General features: G+C 40.0%; 1 protein-coding gene across 2 annotated transcripts in view; it reads right to left on the reverse strand.

Moving 5' to 3' along the window:
• Nucleotides 1-19,663, reverse strand: part of LOC112156615 (activin receptor type-2A) — a 53,126-nt gene that overhangs the window by 18,525 nt on the left and 14,938 nt on the right. For both annotated transcript variants that reach the window (XM_024288856.2, XM_024288857.2), the window contains exons 2-4: nt 6,693-6,900; nt 4,064-4,191; nt 1,836-1,987 (exon numbers count right to left, since the gene is read on the reverse strand). In XM_024288856.2, coding sequence (XP_024144624.1) covers nt 1,836-1,987; nt 4,064-4,191; nt 6,693-6,900 — 488 coding nt within the window. The remainder of the gene's footprint in view (nt 1-1,835; nt 1,988-4,063; nt 4,192-6,692; nt 6,901-19,663) is intronic.

Genomic DNA, 19,663 nt, shown 5'->3' on the forward strand with positions numbered 1-19,663 from the left:
TTTGCCTATATAAAGCCTCATCAATAATGCAGAGGCCCCTGACTCCTCTTCCATACGGTGGAGAGCTTTGCTTTCTTTCTTTCTTTTTCTCTTTTTTTTGCAGTGCAGCATATAGCTGCTGCGGCCGATGCAACCCACAGAAAACACGGAGAAACTCCGTAAATACAGCAGTAACTCAGAAAAACGGAGAAACTTGGAGAGACTCATTGAATGCAGCAGATAATAACAGAAAATCTCACAAATTCACAGAAACCGTCCCAAACCATAACTATCAGAAACCCAGAGAAACTAGCTAAAACCCACAGAACTAACAGAAACGTCAACAAACCCACAGGAACTACCTAAAACCAGCATTAACTCACAGAAAGTCTCAGACACCCACGGATACTAGCAAAACCCAACAGAAACTTGCAAAAACTCTCAAAAACTTGCAGAAAACCGCAGCAGCTCACATAAATTCTCAGAAACTCACAGATACTAGCTAATATGAAGAGAAACTGGCACAAACTCGGAGGAACTGGCAGAAACTCTCAAAAAAAACACAGAAAACAGTAAAAAGTGGCAGAAACTAGAAAAAAATATACGGACACTTGCAAAACACTCACAAAAACTAGCAGAAACTCCCGAAAATATTTTAGCTAACCCCAGCAAAAACTTACATAAACTAGCCAAAGCTAGCAACAATTTACAGAAACTAGATAAAACTCCCAAAAACTTACAGAAAATTGCACCAACTGGAAGACATTAACTAACACCACCAAAAACTACCTAAAGCCAACAGAAACTTACCAGAACTTAGAGAAAGTAGATAAAACTAGCAAAAACGTACAGAAACTAGCCAAAACTCGCAAAAATTTACAGAAACTCGCAAAAAAATTTGCAGAAACTAGCCAGAACTCGCAAAAACTTGAATCACCAAGCTAAAACTCGCAAACATTTACAGAAACTAGCCAAAACTCGCAAAAACTTAAAGCACCAAGCTAAAACTCGCAAAAACTTACATAAACTAGCCAAAGCTAGCAAGAACTTGTTGAAACTAGCCAAAACTCGCAAAAACTTACAAGAAATAGCAAAAAAACTTACACAAACCAGCCAAAACTCGCAAAAACTTGAAGCACCAAGCTAAAACTCGCAAAGACGTACATAGACTAGCCAAAGCTAGCAACAATTTACAGAAACTAGCAAAAAACTCGCAAAATTTTACAGAAACTCGCCAAAACTTGCAAAAACTTGCTGAAACTGGATGAAATTAGTTAATACCAGCAAAAACTAGCTAAAACCCACAGATACTTACAAACGCTCATAGAAGATTGACAAAACTCGCAGAAACTTGAAGAAACCCACAGACAGAAACTAGCTGAAACTCTCTAAATCAAATGTTTACTTATTAAACTAGCAGGAACCAGCAGAAACTCTTAGAAACTTGCATAAAACTAGAAATTTGTAAAAACTTGCAAAAAAAAAACAAAAAACCCCGAAGTCCCCAGAAAGTGGCAGAAATGAGGTAAAACTTGCTGAAACTTGCTAAAACGCAAAGAGATTTCTTCAAACTCACAGGAAAAGGAAAAACTCTCAGAATCTTGAAGAAACCGTCTGAAACTCGCTGGTTTTGGGTAAAATGACGTAAAGTGAAGCAGGATTTAGACATTTGGAACTGAAAAAGCTGTTCTCCTGAAGCCCCGCCCCTTCCTTCGCCGGGTTGGCCCGTTTCACCAACAAGAGCAGGTCAAGCTGTTTGACCGCTTTTACGAAGAACGTCTGACGTTAAGACGTCGTAGCTGCTCCGACAGAGACTCCACACCTGAAACCAGAGCGGCGGCGGCGGGGACACTTACGTGGGTGGGCACCAGGGCGGGGTAGGCCAGTTTGTGGTGCCTCCACATCCAGAAGGAGAAGAGGACGACGGCGGCGAGCCCCACGATGGGAACCAGCGAGTACAGCATGGTGCTGAAGAGCTGCGGCTTCTGCGGGAAGGGGTTGGAGGTGGCTGTGGGGGGACAGAACAACAGAGGGTGAACGCTTTCATCGGGACCGTCCTGACATTCACCGCACGCGCCCGCTGCCAGATTAGCGGGCGCGTCCCGTGACGGGGTGTAATCCTCCTGCCAAAAATATTGCAGCTTTGACCTGAGCCCAACCCCGCGGGAGTCTCCGGGTGAGCCCGCCGCCCCCTCACAAGGTGTGACAGCCCTATCCGGCCTGAGCTGTCAGAGCTGCCTGGCTCGGGGGCGGCGGCGGCGGTTTGGGGGCCTGCACCAGCTGCACTGCCGGACTCTCGGGGTGTTTTGTGAAGAGCTTCTCTGCAGGTTTCTCAGAGTCACATTCAGAGGGATGCAAAGAGACAGACGAGCCTCTGGGCGCCGAGTCGGATGTGAAGGACGTCACAGGCGCCGCCGCAGCGCCAGAACCCGCTACTGCACCCGGACACGCCGGGGCGCCTCTGATGTTTGCATCCGATGAGATCATTCTGAGATCAGTTCTTTTAATGTATTTTTAAAAATCTAAAAAATAATTACAGGATTATTTCCGTCATCTCTGAGAAAATTCCGGCATTTCTTTGCAGTTATTCGTGACACTATTTCAAATGATTGAAATCTTTAGATTTCTACAAAACAGCAAAAGAATTAAGCTAAACGTCAAATCAAAAACCTCCAGAAAGTGACGATTTCAAATTAAAAGCCACCTTTACAAAAATGGTTATAATTGATCGACTGCGTTGCAGAATTACGCTTTTATTGCACAGAGAAAAACAACTTTTCAAAACTTTTACTTTTTAAACACTTTTAGTTGACAGCATAACATTTTTTAACCAATTTACACAACTAGAGTAATTCCAGTAAATTCTACAGCATCGCCGGTATGCAACACTTTACAGTAGCAAATTGTTTCAGGCTAATAACGTGAACTGACTTATTTAACCACGGAGAAACGGAGCTTTCCACAGACATGCAACACTTGACTTTAGTTAAAGTCTTTAAGCAATTAACGTAAACCGACTTATTCTGACACTGAGAGAAGCAGCTTTGTGTTGATATGCAACACTTTATTATCGTAGTGTATTTACGCAATTAACGTAAAAAAACTTATCCTGACGCAAAGAATAGTAAATTTGCGCCAGTATGCAACACTTTACGATAGCAAATAATTGTTTAGGCAAATAGCGTAAAGTGACTTATTTAAAAAAAAGGTGCTTTACGTAGACAGGAAGTACTTAACGAACGTAAAGTCTTTCCACAACTAACGTTAACCGATTTATTCCGACATGGATAAAAGCAGTTTTGCACCGACATGAAACACTTAACAATACTTGTTTAGGCAAATAACGTAACAGACTTATTTAACTGTGGAAAAAAGCAGCTTTGCACAGATTTTCAACACTTTATGAATGTAAAGTCTTTACGGAATTAACGTAAAATAGAGATCAGAGTTTTGCACCAATAAGAAAAACTTGACTGTAGTAAAGTGTTGGGGCAATCAACGCAAAAAATGCATTTTTGCGCTGATATGCAACACCTGACTACAGTAAAGTCTTTACGCAATTAATGTAAACTGATTTATTCTGATACAGAGAAAAGCTGCTTTGTGCTAGCATGTAATACTTTACTGTACAAAAGTCTTCACATAATTTACGTATATTGACGCAAAGAGAAGCATTTCTGTGACAAGTTTAAGATGTGGCTACAAAACCAAATATGTGATCAAAGATAGGCTTGTTTTTATTAATCGCAGGTGTGTTTTTAGTTTGTTTAAAAACTTTTATGAGGCCAAACAGATGAAAGGATTTGAATAAAAAACGTTTTTTTTTAACTTCTTAAGTTTTCAAAAAGAAATAAAACTAAAAAGTGATTAAAATTTCAGGTTTTTAACATCAAACTAACAATAATTTGTTTTTTATTTGCTTTAATGTCCGAGGAAGCAATTGGAAACCAACTAGTTATTATGAATAAAACTGACCCTTCAAAATAAAAGCCTCCACGATTTTTTTTTAAATTTACTTACCATTTTTTTTAAATATTAATAAAGACTTGCAAACCAACAACATAAGAGTTTGAGCAGCACGTACTGTAAGCGGTTGAATGGTCGTTCTGTTGGGGCCCGTCCGGAGCGTGCATGAACTTCTCGTTGCACAGGTTCCCTTCGCAGCAGCAGAAGTAGACGTCCGGACTCTCCTTCTTCTCCACGCACTCACTGCTGCAAAGGTCAAAGAAGACATTAAAGCGCTTTTATTTGATTAAAATGCTCATAAAAGACAAAACATTTGGCAAAAAAAAGAAGAAAATTAGCATCCGAAGGGCAAAATTCCTCTTTTATGTGCAGCCGGCGAGGACGGAAACAAAGGCTTTCTAAAATAACTCCCACACAGCCAAATAAACATGCAAAGAAAGACGCGAGCGCGCTCCCAATCACACGGCCCGCATTTCACTGGCACTCACATCAGATAAAAGCCAGAGGAAGTGGCAGCCGCCCTGGACTTGCTCTGCGCTCCCGGGGGAGGCCGGCGGCGCCGTCTGAGCAGAGGTACCAGAACCAGACCCCGCTGCAACTTTATCGCTCAGGGGATCAAAGCAAAACACAAACGGGGCGAGATAGGGAGCCATCGCAACAGCCTCTCCTGGTGTCTGTGCGCCGGCCCGGGTCTGGGCGCGACCATCAGCCCCAACGCACCCCAGACGTCCTCGGCTGTGGTAATTAAAACGGAGTCTTGAGCGAGTTATTCAAAGTAGAAGCGCACAAAGGGACAGACGCTGAGCTCAAGGTCATTTCAACTATTTAGAGCTCAGACTGCTGCTTTATTTCCTGCAGGAATGTATTACTTCTGCTTCTCTTCACGAATAAACGCCTTGATTAATGGAAAAACTGATTCACGCAAGAGTTCGTCCCCTTAGATGGTTCCGTTTGTCCGGCACATCCAATTTCTGGTGTGAATCACAATGAAGTGAACCCTGGTACGGTTCGCTTAAGTGTGAATGCAAATATATGAACTAGACCTAGTGACCCCTCCCCCTTCACATTCCAAACAGGAAGTAGCCTCTATTTCCAATGAGCCAAAATCCCATAGACTTATTTTGAGAACTAAACAGCTGTTACTCATAACCATTCTCACTCTGCTAGATTATTTTTTCTTATGTGTTTTTGCTAATCAGTCTTTTTTTCCGCAATTCTTTTTAGCTATTTCAATTCCAATTAGATGCCTCGATAAAAGTTGGTGGTCCCAAGCTCAAGGTTAGAAATATTTAACAAATTCTCCCGGGCCCACTTTCAAGTGGTAGGAGTGGCCACTCCTGATTGGCCAGAGTACCTGCCATAGAAACATCGTCTTAGACTGACCAACGGTTACGAACAACCTTTGGCTCCAATGTGGCTTTATGGCAAAAAATTCACGACCGAGCTGACTTTAGTCGGTTGGAGCACTGAACCAAGTTAATTTTGATGGGTGACATCACACCTGCTCGGTCCAGTTCTCTAGCAATCTGAAAAACTGGAAACAACTTTCTATCTATTCAAGGCACGTTAACGTTGGGACGCATTTTTTTCCAATCATTTTCTATTTTCATTGGAGGGGTGACACGTCAATGTAAGGGTGGGGTCATCTGGACAGAACAGAAACTAGCTAGTCTTCTATTTTCGCTCAACGTTTACTGCCCCCTAGTGACCGATTGCTGTAACTGCAGGGTTGATTCTGGCAGTTTCGTCCACTTCTTTGCACTACGCCACTGGTTTAGGGTCTCGGTGACCCCAGTGTTGCTACAGCAACTGTGATGTCAAGGTGGAGTAGTTGACTTTTCAACGGAAAGTCGCAGGTTCAGTTACCGAGCATTGAAAGACGGATATCCAAGTATCCAGTTAGGTCGTGGAACGTTCACGCCAATGGCTCATGCTAGCCCGTTTTTACAAACATATTTGCTTCGTTAGGAGCAAACTAGTGACAATACCAAACAACAGTGGTTCTGATTGGCGAACATGGATGTACAGTTGACAGTACACTGCCACCTACAGGTTTGGGACGTGTACTCCAGCGCTCAACAGCATTTTATGGCGTAGATGACACATTTTTTGATAGTATGCACGTTTGTACGACACGTCTTTAAAAAAAAATCAGTATAAAGTTGTGTTTTTTATATATATTTAAAAAGAAATAGTCTCTACAATGAGCACTGAGTACGAAAACGAACCAAATGAACGTGTGAAACTTTTTAGCATTATCCATCCTTTAGAACTAGAACCCAAAATAGTGTGAATAGAGAAAAGTATCTGAGTTCATTTCCTTAAATCATACAAAAAAGTATGTTTTCTTTTTATCTCAGTCCTAAAGATTTCTGAATGTATGGCACAAAGAAAGATGGTCTAAGAAAAGACAAGGTTTGAACAAGTTTGATGGTTGTTGTTGCAAAAAGCGGAGCACAATGATGAGCTGCAGGCGTCATTTCAAACAAAAAAATCATCATAAAAGGAACGGAGGACAAAGGAAGGCTGTAATGAAACTGCTGGGCTCGCACGTTCTTCACAATCATGAAGCGTCTGAATGAAGTCATAAGGAACGCTGACAGAAAGGAGGCCGTTGTGTGAATGAGCCAAGGCCGCCGCTTTGACAGGAAGAAAGGCATTGATACGCTTCCTTCTGCAGGAAGCTCAAGTTTTACCTCGAGTTGAATCAGAAAACGAGGCTTTCTGAAGAGTTAAGACTCCTTTACCTGTCGTAGCAGTTCATGTCGTCCAGCCAGCAGCCCTGCTTGACGATCTCGATGTTCCCCGAGACGTTCTTCCACGTGGCGTAGCAGTGCCGCCGCTTGTCGTTTTCGCCGTAGCAGGGCTCGATGCCGCTGCGGTTGGTTCCATCTTTTTCAAAGCTGGAGTTGTAGTAGATGCACTTCTGGGTCTCGGAGCGTCCCAGGATGGCACCTGACGGATACAAGGAAGAACAAAACCGTGTTTATGCATCCAAGGGAACTACTTTGTAAACAACAAAACAAAGTGTTGTCTTTAAAGACTTGTTTTGCCTTCAGGGTACATTTATGTGGAAACAACCATCTATTTTTCCAAACTGTTCCAGCAAAAAAGCTTCAGAACTTCTGGATTTGTTTGAATTGTTAGACACACAAGATTTTATAGACCTGACTTGAGCATTCTGCCTCGTTTCCACTGAGCGGTCCGGACCGTTCTGGACCGGTATTTTGAGCGTTTCCATTATAAAATGGGCCCATTGAGCAGAACCATTTTTGTTGGTTGTAAGTCCATAGAAAAATGGAACAAACCAGTTAGGGCGGAGCTACTGTAGTCACACGATGAGATCCATTGATTATTAAATTCTTTGTGTATCAGAAATACCAGAACCCAAATATGAAAAAAAGGAGCTGATGCTCGACCTCCATTGTTGTTGTTATTAGATTTTGCTGTAGTCGCTTAGCTATGACAAGATAGTCCAATAAAAAGGAAACACTTGCTTCATAAACTGCCTGGACCATTTTAAACCAGCCAGGAGAGGACCAGTCCGGTCCGGTCCAAAATAGACTAAAGCGTTAGCAAGATATTGTTCACATCCAGTAAAAACACAGAGCTAAGTCCTCAAAACTACCACAAAAGTCAACATTTTCTTAAGCTGAACAAGCACAATAAATTATTCTCTCATTAAATCAATATTTGAAAGGCTATCAAAGTCATAGAACACATATAAAAAGCCAGTACTAAAAGCTAAACATTTGTATTCAGCTGACTGTATTTTAATCTGTGGATATTAAAGTACACCGTGAATAATTGGTCTATATGTTCAAAACTGCAATATATGAGGCGCACGAAGTGAGACAAAAAGAGATACAAGTTTCTAAGGCTATGAACTGTTCACAGGAACTCAAGAACTTGTTTGTAACACGCTACACGTTAGTTGCGTTAGAAGAGTTAGCGTATTCACAATCCCTGTAACTCCCAACTTTGTTTGCAACATGTCACCAAACAAAACTAAAAGAAATGTTACTGGAACTACGATAAGCTCCAACCTTGTAAGTAACACGTAAAAAAACATAGTCCAACAGCGCTAACATTAGCAGCGTTAGGGATGCACAATTCCCATAGCTTCCAACCTTGTTTGTAACACAACAAATAAAAAACAGACAGATGGATCCAAAACAAACATTACCATAATTATGCTAACTCCCAACCTTGTTAGCAACACTTTAACACGGCTAAGCATTAGCATATTGACCATTCCCGTAACTCCCAACGTTTTTTGTAACACGTATCATAACAGACTGCAAGCGGTAAAACAAACGTTACCGTGACTACACAAACTTCTAATCTTGTTAGCAAAAAAAAAAAAAACACAGTCTGATATCGCAACACATTAGCTCATCAGCGTATTCACAATACAAATAACTCCCAACCTCGTTTGCAACGCATAAAAACCGACTGACAGCGCTAACACAAATGTTACTGTGGTTTCATTACCTCCCAACTTTGCTAGTAACACAAAAATACCACAATCCAACATCGCTACACGTCAGCCGCTGTGCACAACTCCTGTAAAACTCAATCTTGTTTGCAACAAGACAAAGAAACTGATGGCGCTAAAACAAATGTAACTAAACTTAATGGCAACATGTCAAAAAAAGACGTTCCGACACTTCTAGTTAGCCACATTAGCATATTCATAATACCCATACCTCCCAACTTTGCTAGCAACTTGTAAACATAGAGTCCGACACCGCTATAATTTAGCCACATTAGCATATTCATAATACCCATAACTCCCAAAATTACTAGCAACACGTAAAAAAACAGTCCGACACCACTATAAGTTAGCCAAATTAGCATACTCATAATACGCATACCTCCCAACTTTGCTAGGAACTTGTAAAAATAGAGTCAGACACCGCTATAAGTTAGCCGCATTAGCATATATTCATAACACCCAAAACTCCCAACCTTGCTAGCAACTTTTAAAAATAGAGTCGGACACCGCTACAAGTTATCCGCATTAGCATATTCATAATACCTATAACTCCCAAAATTACTAGCAACACGTTAAAAAAACAGTCCGACACCACTATAAGTTAGCCAAATTAGCATATTCATAATACTCAAAACTTCCAACCTTGCTAGCAACTTGTAAAAATAGAGTCAGACACCGCTATAAGTTAGCCGCATTAGCATATTCATAATACCCAAAACTCCCAACCTTGCTAGCAACTTGCAAAAATGGAGTCCAACACCGCTATAAGTTAGCCGCATTAGCATATATTCATAATACCCAAAACTCCCAACCTTGCTAGCAACTTGCAAAAATGGAGTCCAACACCGCTACAAGTTATCCGCATTAGCATATTCATAATACCTATAACTCCCAAAATTACTAGCAACACGTTAAAAAAACAGTCCGACACCACTATAAGTTAGCCAAATTAGCATATTCATAATACTCAAAACTTCCAACCTTGCTAGCAACTTGTAAAAATAGAGTCAGACACCGCTATAAGTTAGCCGCATTAGCATATTCATAATACCCAAAACTCCCAACCTTGCTAGCAACTTGTAAAAATAGAGTCCGACACTGCTATAAGTTAGCATTGTTAGCGTATTCCCAATAACACCCAACTAAATATTTTGACAGAGTCCCGAGCACCAATCAACCATCACTTCAACATCAGTAAACACAACCAGAAATCATCAGCAAACTAAAGCTTTAACTTCGCCTTGTGGTGCGGAAGATCCATTAATCTAAAAGTTAAAGCGTTTTGTGAGGCTGAGAATTATAAGGAAGATCGGAAAAACCATTTGATGTAGAATTTGGCTCTTCATTCATACAATTTTACAAAAACTTTACTGCTAAACAGAAGTTAGTTTCACTATTAGCAATTCTTAAGTATTAATTATATTGAAATTGATATTTTTTTGACAAAAACAGAAAACAGAAAAAGATTTTGCTCAGATTGATCTCGACTTCAACCCATAACAGACTCATCCCCGCTCTGACCAAACTGTTTGTACCAGTTTGTAACTTCCTGTAGATTCAGTGAGGGAGGGCAGCACATCAAAGCCTTCGTTAGCACCAGAAACAGAAGTCCTTAAAAGTTTTAAGGTGGAAAATGAGGAACTTCTCCCCGGAGAGACGCACATCCTGTGAGGGTTCTTAGGGTTTTCTGCTGATCAAAGTCAATAAAGGTTTTTCAAAATCCTGCGCTCCCCAAGGCCTCATTATGAAGCATTTAGCAAATATGGTACAAATCTGAAAGCAGAAAATCTGGGCGAGAACATAAAACACATTTTGTGTTTTTTTACTTGTCGTTAAATTCCTCCATTGTAGGAATTTAACTTCTTTCCTGCCAATGAATATTCTAGATTGAGTACAGAACAATGTGGCTATTTCAGTGAAAAGAAATGAGGGCTTAGCTTAAGTACTGGAGGTAAAAGAAGCGTTTTTTTTGTATTTTTTACCAGGAGGGGTGCTTGAGTAAAGCCGGCTAATGCCACGCGGGGCCCGGAAGCACCTCGAGTGTCTTTTCAGCGCGGTTAACAGCTGCAGACAGGAGCCGCTGCCGAGTGGCCACTCCACTCGCCGAGCCTCTTAGCGGCCCTGGCGGCGTTTTTCTCTCGTCAGATCCATCCCTACCCCCATCCCCCGAAGCCCCGGACTGTTCCGCGGCAACAGGTGCAGCTGTAAACTGAGTGCAAGCGGCGAAAGGAAAGGGGGGAAAAAACAGCCCGGACTTGCTCGCATTAAAAGTAACGAGTCGCTTGGAAATGTAAGAGAAGCGAGCCTGAACTTGAGGTTTTTTTTTCTACGTTTAAGTTAAAAACTGTTGACATTCAAGGTTGAATGAAACATTTGTAAAATTGGATCCGTCTAAGCTTGCAAAACTCATATTTGGTTGTCATAAAAAAAAAAAGGACGAAAGACGCCTCGAGCAAAATGCTAACATCCGAGAATTAAGTGAAGAGTTTGCCAAAAAAAAGTCTTCCTTCAGTAACACGGCGCCTTTTGGTGAAACGAAGCTCCTCGGGAGCAGGACGATTATGGAAACCACACGGGTGGGACTCGTTCACGGGAGTCTGCCCCCGGCGACCCCGACCGGATCCAGAGAGGTGTAGGAAGTGAAGCAGCTGTCCGTGACGACTGACACATTTGGAATACAGAAAGTGGCTGGATGGTAATCTCTGGATAAATATACCCTGAAGGCGTTGAGAGAAAAAAAAGTTTTGTTTAAAAGTTCTTCACCATTTGAGAAACAAACGTTGCACATGCCTCTCAATCAACATGTGGGCGTGTCTGCTAGCTAAAACCTGGGGTTAGCTAAACTGTTCCTATTTAGACTTAATTTTCTGATGTTTTTGTGGCTTAAAAGTGTCTTAAAAGCACAAAACTACACAAATGGAGCTGTCAAAGATACAGGATTTAGCAGCTAAGCTAATGCTAAATAAAGGTAAAGAATGCCGAGACAGTAAGAGAAAAGCGAATGAAGCGTCAGCTAGCATCTTTACAAAAAGTCTACAGCGACTCTACTGTAGTAGGAGAGACACACTGGTACACACAAGCCACGCTGTGACACATTAGCTTAAATTCCAGCTTTGCAAGTTTCAGTTTCATATTTTTACAAGCGACTCAGGACAAGTGATGGCATCCCGGACAAGCCCCCGCAGCATCCCTTACGGGTTAATCTGTCAGCGAATTTTACAAGCAGTCAAAAATCTTTTGGCACCAGATTTGCAGTCGGCCGACAAACAAATGCATCATGCGGCCTTCTGTCAGCTGACCACCGCGGTTCCAGCCGTCTTAACGGACTACTGAAACCTTTGGTGAGTGCAAAAGAAAGTTTGTCTCGAGTTCAAGGCTCCTCTATGGAATTTTTGTGATGAGCTGCATAAATATTCACAATTTTTTTTAAGTCATTCGACTGTCCCTCAGTCACAACAACTTGAGTCACGAACAAGTAATACTATTATTTTTTCTCTTTTGCAGGCTAATTTGGAGTTTAGCTAATATTTCAGCTACATGCTAACTATTTTAGCTAATTTAGGATTTTTTTCAGTTTTTTAGGCTAATTTGGAGTTTGGCTAATATTTCGGCTACATGCTAGCTATTTTAGCTAATTTAGGATTTTTAAAAAAAATTTTAGGCTAATTTGAAGTTTAGCTACACGCTAACTATTTTAGGTAATTTAGCATTTTTTTCAGTTTTTTAGGCTAATTTGGAGTTTGGCTAATATTTTGGCTACATGCTAGCTATTTTAGCTAATTTAGGATTTTTAAAAATTTTTTTAGGCTAATTTGAAGTTTAGCTACACGCTAACTATTTTAGCTAATTCAGGATTTTTTCAGTTTTTTAGGCTAATTTGGAGTTTGGCTAATATTTCGGCTACAAGCTAGCTATTTTAGCTAATTTAGGATTTTTTTGTTTTTTAGGCTAATTGGTAGTTTAGCTAATATTTCTGCTACACGTTAGCTCTTTAAGCTAATTTAGGATTTTTTTTCAATTTTTTGGGCTAATTTGAAGTTTAGCTACACGCTAGCTATTTTCTCTAATTTAGGATTTTTCAGTTTTTTAGGCTAATTTGGAGTTTAGCTAATATTTCTGCTACATGCTAGCAGTTAAGGCTTACTTAGGTTTATATTCAGCTTTTCAGACAGTTTTGGCATTTAACTAATATTTTAGCTGGCCATCAGCTTAAGCGTTTTTAGCTATCAATTTCAGCATCTTCAGCTATCAGCACTAGCAATTTCAGTGGCCAAATTCACAGCATTCACACTAGCATTATTGCAGGTAATGCTATACATCTAGTTCTTAGTTAGTTTAAAGCTAATCGTGGTTAAGATGTGCGCTTTACATCCACTTTGTGCATGACCCGATTAGTCAACTAATCGGAAAAAATAATCGCTGATTAGTCGACTATTAAAATAATCGTTTGTGGCAGAACTAAAGTTAAACCAGTTGACTTTGACAAATTAGGCCGTGACGTATGGCATCCTTTTCAAAACACAGAAGTGCTAACTAAATTGATAATTGCGCTTTGTGCCCGGCTGAAATTATATGACACCAAGTCTTTTATATATCGGAATAGAGCTGCAAATGAAATAGATTCTCTACTGCCGACACATTGAACACTCTTAGATTTAGGCTAGCAACACAATGAATTAAGTTACGATTTGACACATTTTGGTTAAATATTGCATGATTTGATCAAACTTTCTCTTCAAAACAAAATTTGTTTTTAACTGATTTTTAGATTTAGCTCTAATTAATTTCGCTAACAACATATTTGCACATTAAACAATAAGCAAAACTAATGCTAAATTATAAGCTTGATAAGAGACGTTTCTAAACACAAGTTCCAACATCATGAAAACCCATTTCACCCGCCTTCCATCAGGTGAAAACGACAGTAGAACACCAGCGTTACGTAAGCTCAAAGCTGTGCTCATATGCATACCTCCAGCATCCATACAGACCCACAAACCCACACATCCACTGACAGCAGCAGACGGATTTCTAAGCACGACAGGTTTCACATTTTCAAAGCAGGACAAAGAGCCTGTTGTCTTTGTTCTGCAGCGAAGGCAAGCTGCAACACTTCGACAGCTCCGCCGAGCACACCTCCATTCAGCCATTACACCGAATCTTCAAGAGCGGCGAGCCATGTGAACTGCAAATACAGCACTCTGTTGTTAACACAGTCACCGAGAGCCAGAAGAAAGAAAAAAAAATCAATCAGTGCTCTGAATTGGGTGACAGTGCAGGTCGAGGTGCCTATAGCTCCGTGTGCCGAAGGTGGGCAAGAGCTGCCGGGCACTATGGCGGCGCTGAAGGACATAAAGCAGAGGAATCAATCTCCTGTCTCAGTCCCTGCTTTCAGGAAAAGTTCACCAAAGCGGATCATGTCTCAGAATGCGGGGATTGTGTAACGACGCACAATAAGGCTTCCGCCCACAAGCACACAGCCGGCATAGAGCGGGACGGCTCTTTGTCCGCCAGGGCTAATTCACACGTGGAAATGTCAGATAGTGGCGAAAAGTTCACACTATTTACACTAATGTTTTGTAAAGAGAGGGAACATCAGAAAAAAAAAAAACATTAATGCAAGGCTGTCTTCTCAGAAATGACGCTGGGATAATACGGCTCATTCTATGGTCTGTGAAGCTGTCATTTCTCCAGCTGAAGAATAAACTTTCACTGGAAAACCTTGAGACGATACAAAGTACAGAAAGGAAACATCAGGACCAACCGGGGGTCACATTCAGCCGGATTTTTAGAATCACAGCTGCGCTCCGTTTAATTAATGAATGTAGCAATAAGGAAATCAGCCTGAAAGCTACAAGAATTAACACGTTTAATTCTGTCAAAGATGTTAAAGACACGACTGTTTTGCATTTGTTATCATACATTCTCTAATAACTATACAAGTAACACCTACTAAAAAATTACGTCAATGTACAATAAACAAAAATATGGTTAGCAAGCAACTGAGACTCGCGTATTTGCATTAATTTTCGCATAACTATGCAAGTAACGCTAATTACAACATTAGCCAAATGCACGATAAACAAAACTGCAGCTAGCTAGATTGTTGCACGCAAAAAATGGAGTCACAAGTTTTTAATAAATAAAAAAACGTAAACGCAATAAATACAGTTAACTAGAATTTTTTTTAAATAACGAGCCAAAAGTTGTAATTAAAGAAAAATAATTAACACGTTTAATTTCTGTCATTCTGTTAAAGCCAAAGTTACTATTTGTTGGCATAAATCGTCTCATTACTGCATACATAATGCCAACTAATACATTACCCAGATCTACAAAAAACTAAATTCAGAAAGCTGGAAAAAACTGAGCTACAAGATTTCAATAAATAGAATGGAGTCTGTACATTTAGTCTCAAAAATATGCAAGTAACGCCGACTAAAACTTTATTTAAATACATGATAAACAAAAACACGGCCTACTAGTTGTTTTTTTTTTTCTTTGTTACATTTTTGAACTTAAACTCAATAATGTTTAGTTTACTCCCTGTGGAATTACTCTGAAAGCTAAAATAATGAACATCCTTAATTTGTGACCATAATGTCAAAGTCTTCTTTTCATCCAATAGCTATGGACGTACCACACAGTGAACATTAGCCAAAACAAATGTACGGATAGCAAGACTTTTTCTTAAAAAACTAGCCACGCATATTTAATAAATAAAAAAACATAAATGGAGACTTTCTTATTAGCATGTTTTCTCATAACTATGCAAGTACGCAAATAAAATACTGAAATGGACAAAAAAAAGTTACGGCTAAGTAGAATGTTTTTTGTAAAAATTGTGCTGAAAACTAAAAGACTTAAGGCGATTATTTTATTCAATATTTTCAAGGCCATGCAACTGTTGTGTTTTGGTTAGCAATTATGCAAGTAACGTCATTTAAACATTACCCAGATGTACAGTAAACAAAAATCTGGCTAGCTTGATTGATTTTTGCTAAAAACTAGCTAAAAGTCCAATAAATAAAAGACGTTACTTGGCATCAATCTTTTTTGTACAATTAAAGTAAAGCCCACTAAAACATGATCCAAGCGTATGATGAACACAAATAGCTAGATTGGTTTTGTGTTAAAAACCAGCAAAAATTGTTAATAAACAAACAAACAAAAAAATACTTTTTTGATAAAGTGCTCATAATTTTAAGATAAATGAAAAAAAGACGGCTTTACAAAGTACTTATACAGTTACGTAATCTGGATTTTGGCTAGTTTTGGAAAAAAGTTGGTGTTGCCATGGAAGCAAAAACTAAAGATTATAAAATTAAATAAATGAAGAAAGCATGTTATGATGCAAAAATCACAAGAAAACCCCCCAAGTCCTTGATTAATGACCAAAACTGGTTATGGTAGACGGTAAAAATGGTTTTCAAACACCAGCGTCAGCAGTTTTTGGTTGACCGCAACAGCGCTAAGAGGTTCCGACTCCTCTTTTCTTAACTTGCCGGGAGATTTTTCACACTAAAGTACTTCTCCTCCAGTCTGCAGGATATGGCTGCATGCCACGGTTAAATGTGGTTTATGGTTTCATAATGGAGCTCAAGTATTGTTACACTTTTCATAATAACACTGTGTTTTACTCCATCGCCTCCCTAAAGAGTCTCGGGCTTCCTGCGGCCGCTGCAGACACACAAACGCGCTTCACCTTGCTGCACAACACCGTCATTTTCAGGGCAGGCCCGTTTAATTCGGGGGTGAGTTCCATCAACAGCAGGTGCTCTAGCTGTGTGTGTGTAGCACAGTCCCGAGCACAGCAATGAGGGGTAATGTTGGCGGTACTTTTCCAAAATAGCCGGTGTTACAGGTAGTTAAGGAGGTCAGCAGGAGGTGAAAAAGAATCTGACCGTCTGACATAAATTCATGAATGGCAGCAAAAATGAACAAAATTGATCTAGATATAGAACCTTCTGTGTTTCAGGGTGGAGCTAAAGTTGATTACCGTATATTCTGAACTATAAGATTCCCTTAAAAGCCTTAATTTTTCATAAAACGGCAGTGTACTTTAAAATCCAGAGCGCCACCAATAAGGCTTCATTGTGTTTGTGCTTCGTGATCTGGAAGTGATTTTGAGACGTACTGTCAAAACATCAGTCTGTTCCTTTCTAAGAGCTGCAAAGAAGGGTGGGTTTGATTGTGAATACGCTAATGTATCTAACAGGTAGCAATTTGACTTTTTTTTCCATGTTGCTAACAATGTGGGGAGTTAGCGTACTCACACTAACGTTTGTATTTTTACATGTTACGAACATAACTTGAGTTAGCATTTTCACAGTGACATTTGTAAGTCGAGAGTTAGCGTAGTCACAGTAAAGTTTGCCTTAGTGGAATCAGTCCTTTTATTACGTTACTAACAAGGTTTGGAATTTTGGTTAGCGCTAACAGTTTGCTCTCTTACGTGTTACTAACAAGGTTGGGAGTTAGTGTAGTCACATAATGTTTGTTATTCTTACACGTTACCAACAAAGTTAAGAGTTAGCATAGTCACTGTAACGTTTGTTTTTCTTACGACTTACCTAGCATTGTAACAGTAATGGTTTTTTTTCTTACACGGTACTAACAAAGTTGGGAGCTACCGTAGTCACACTAACGTTTGTCTTAGCGGAATCTGCACTTTTTTTCCATGTTACGAACAAAGTTGAGAGATAGCGAAGTCACAGTAACATTTGTTTTTTGTACGCGTTACTGATAAAGTTGGGAATTAGCGTAGTCACAGTAATGTTTGTCTTAGCAGAATCAGTCAGCGGTATCAGTTTGTTTTTTTTTTGTGTTACTAACAGGGTTGGGAGTTAGCGTAGTCACATTAACGTTTGTTTTACTTATGAGTTACTAATAAAGTTGGGAGTTAGCGTAGTCACATTAACGCTTGTTTTACTTATGAGTTACTAATAAAGTTGTGAGTTAGCGTAGTCACATTAACGTTTGTTTTACTTATGCGTTACTAATAAAGTTTGGAGTTAGCGTAGTCACATTAACGTTTGTTTTACTTATGCGTTACTAATAAAGTTTGGAGTTAGCGTAGTCACATTAAAGTTTGTTTTACTTATGCGTTACTAATAAAGTTGGGAGTTAGCGTAGTCACATTAACGTTTTTTTTACTTATGACTTAGTAAAAGTTGGGAGTTAGCGTAGTCACAGTAACGTTTGTCTTAGCGGAATCAGTCAGCGGTATAATTTTATTTTATTTTCATGTTACTAACAAGGTTTGGAGTTAGCGTAGTCACAATAAATTTTTTTTAGCCGTATCAGTTTGTTTTTTTCCATGTTGCTAACAAGGTTAGGCTTTAACGTAGACAAAATAATGTTTTGCTACTACTACTACTTTTTGCTACTACAAGACAATCTGGTGTCAAAAACAGGGCAAACAGAATAAAACACGTTTACATCTCAACAATTACTATCAGTTTCCTTTAGGTTAACCCTTTCACACCGGAGATGTCGCCGGCGGCATGTAAAAACACACACTCTTTGACACACTGTAATTCTTTGACCATTTACTTGATTAAGGTGGAAGCTATTCTTCATACTAACACAAACTGTTGCATAACAGCACTAAGTCCCTTCTCTCTGCATCAGAATCAGCTGATTTACGTGAAACATTTCACTACCGAAAAGTGTTGCAAATCAGCAAAAGCTGCTTTTCTCCACTTCAGAATCTGATGAATTGCGTCAGTATTTATGGTAGTTAATAGAGCTGTCAAGCGCGGCGTAATAATGTAACTAAAAAAAGGTAAAATGGAGCAGCTGGAGTGAAATAACACTGCAAGTGGGAAAGCAAAGTGGCTAAAAGCATCAGTTTGTCATCCACTTTACATGAGTGTGTTTGGTTAAAGGTAATAAAGCTCACTTTCAAAGTTAGCGGCTAGCTAAGCTAACATTAAGGCTCTTTCAAAAAATAAAAAACGGGTTGTTGAACTTCACGTCGAGTCTGCGCTCCAATATCTGAGGCCGCTTCCAAGAACGCGGGCTTGAACATCTCCGCCGGGCGCTTCCCTCAAGAATAAAGCTCTTTGTTCTGCAGCCCCGGATGAATATCTACAGTGCCTCTCTCCCACTCATACGAGACATTTATCAAGTTTAACCGTGACCTACTTTAGCAGCGGACATTTCAGCGTTACCCCCCTCCTCCCCATTCCAACCCCTCCACCCCCCCCTGTGAAACGTCTTAACACCTGACCCACTTTACAACTCACCGGGGCTTTTTGAAAAACTACCTTCAAATTCTCTCCAAACATTCAAAGTTTTTACATCGTGAGCCTCCAGATAGGATCTGCTGTGATTCAGGAACAAACTGTGTATGTGTGTGTGTGGGGGGGGAAGCAGATCACAACATCCATAAGATTATTTACGGAGCAATTAGGGAATGTGGTTCACCGAGGAGCATCAGGAGAACAAGGAAAAGGTGGAGAAACTTGGCAGAGAAGCTACAACTCCAGATTACTACTGATCATCAGCCGGAGCCGACGATGTAATCTCCGGCGGACAAGAGGTCACGTCACGAGATGTGCAGCAGCGGGAGGTGAGCATCACGACGACGTCTCTGACACTGAAGCCCAGCCGGCTCAGGGAGTAAAATGTTTGCTGCGTGCCAATAATTTCAGTTCCTTGGGTGATAAATCCTCAAATTGTTGGTTTCGTGTCGGTAAAGCCGAGATGCAGACAGACTGCAGTGAATCTGACAGCTTAATAACTGTTATCAATTATCGCTGCAAGACGACGCACTCAAAACTCTGTTGACATGAAGTCCATGGAGGCGGCAGGACATCAGGAGTTCAGAAATCATCTAATTTACAAGTGAAATGTTGCATCTTTTGATGCGTTGAATAATTGTACACGATTATGGGAAGTTGAGTCCCTCTGATTGAGGAAAAACATCAATGCCGTGGAGCCCAGGCCCTAGTGACGGCCTCCAGAATTACTTAATCACTTGTTCTCCATATGTTATTTGGTTTAACCCAACACTAAAGCCGTTACCAGCAACAGCAAAAAACACATGCTCTTTAAACTACAACAACTATTTTACGCAAAAAACATAATTAAAGCTTTTTGAGAAGTCTAGAAAAGCAGATTTTTGGGGTTAAAAAAAAAAACAGAAAAACAAAGAAAAACACAAGGTTAGTCAATATGTAACACCTTCCGTTAGCTGCTATGCAACACTTTCTG

Source organism: Oryzias melastigma, linkage group LG2, assembly GCF_002922805.2.
Source record: "Oryzias melastigma strain HK-1 linkage group LG2, ASM292280v2, whole genome shotgun sequence".
NCBI lineage: Eukaryota > Metazoa > Chordata > Actinopteri > Beloniformes > Adrianichthyidae > Oryzias > Oryzias melastigma.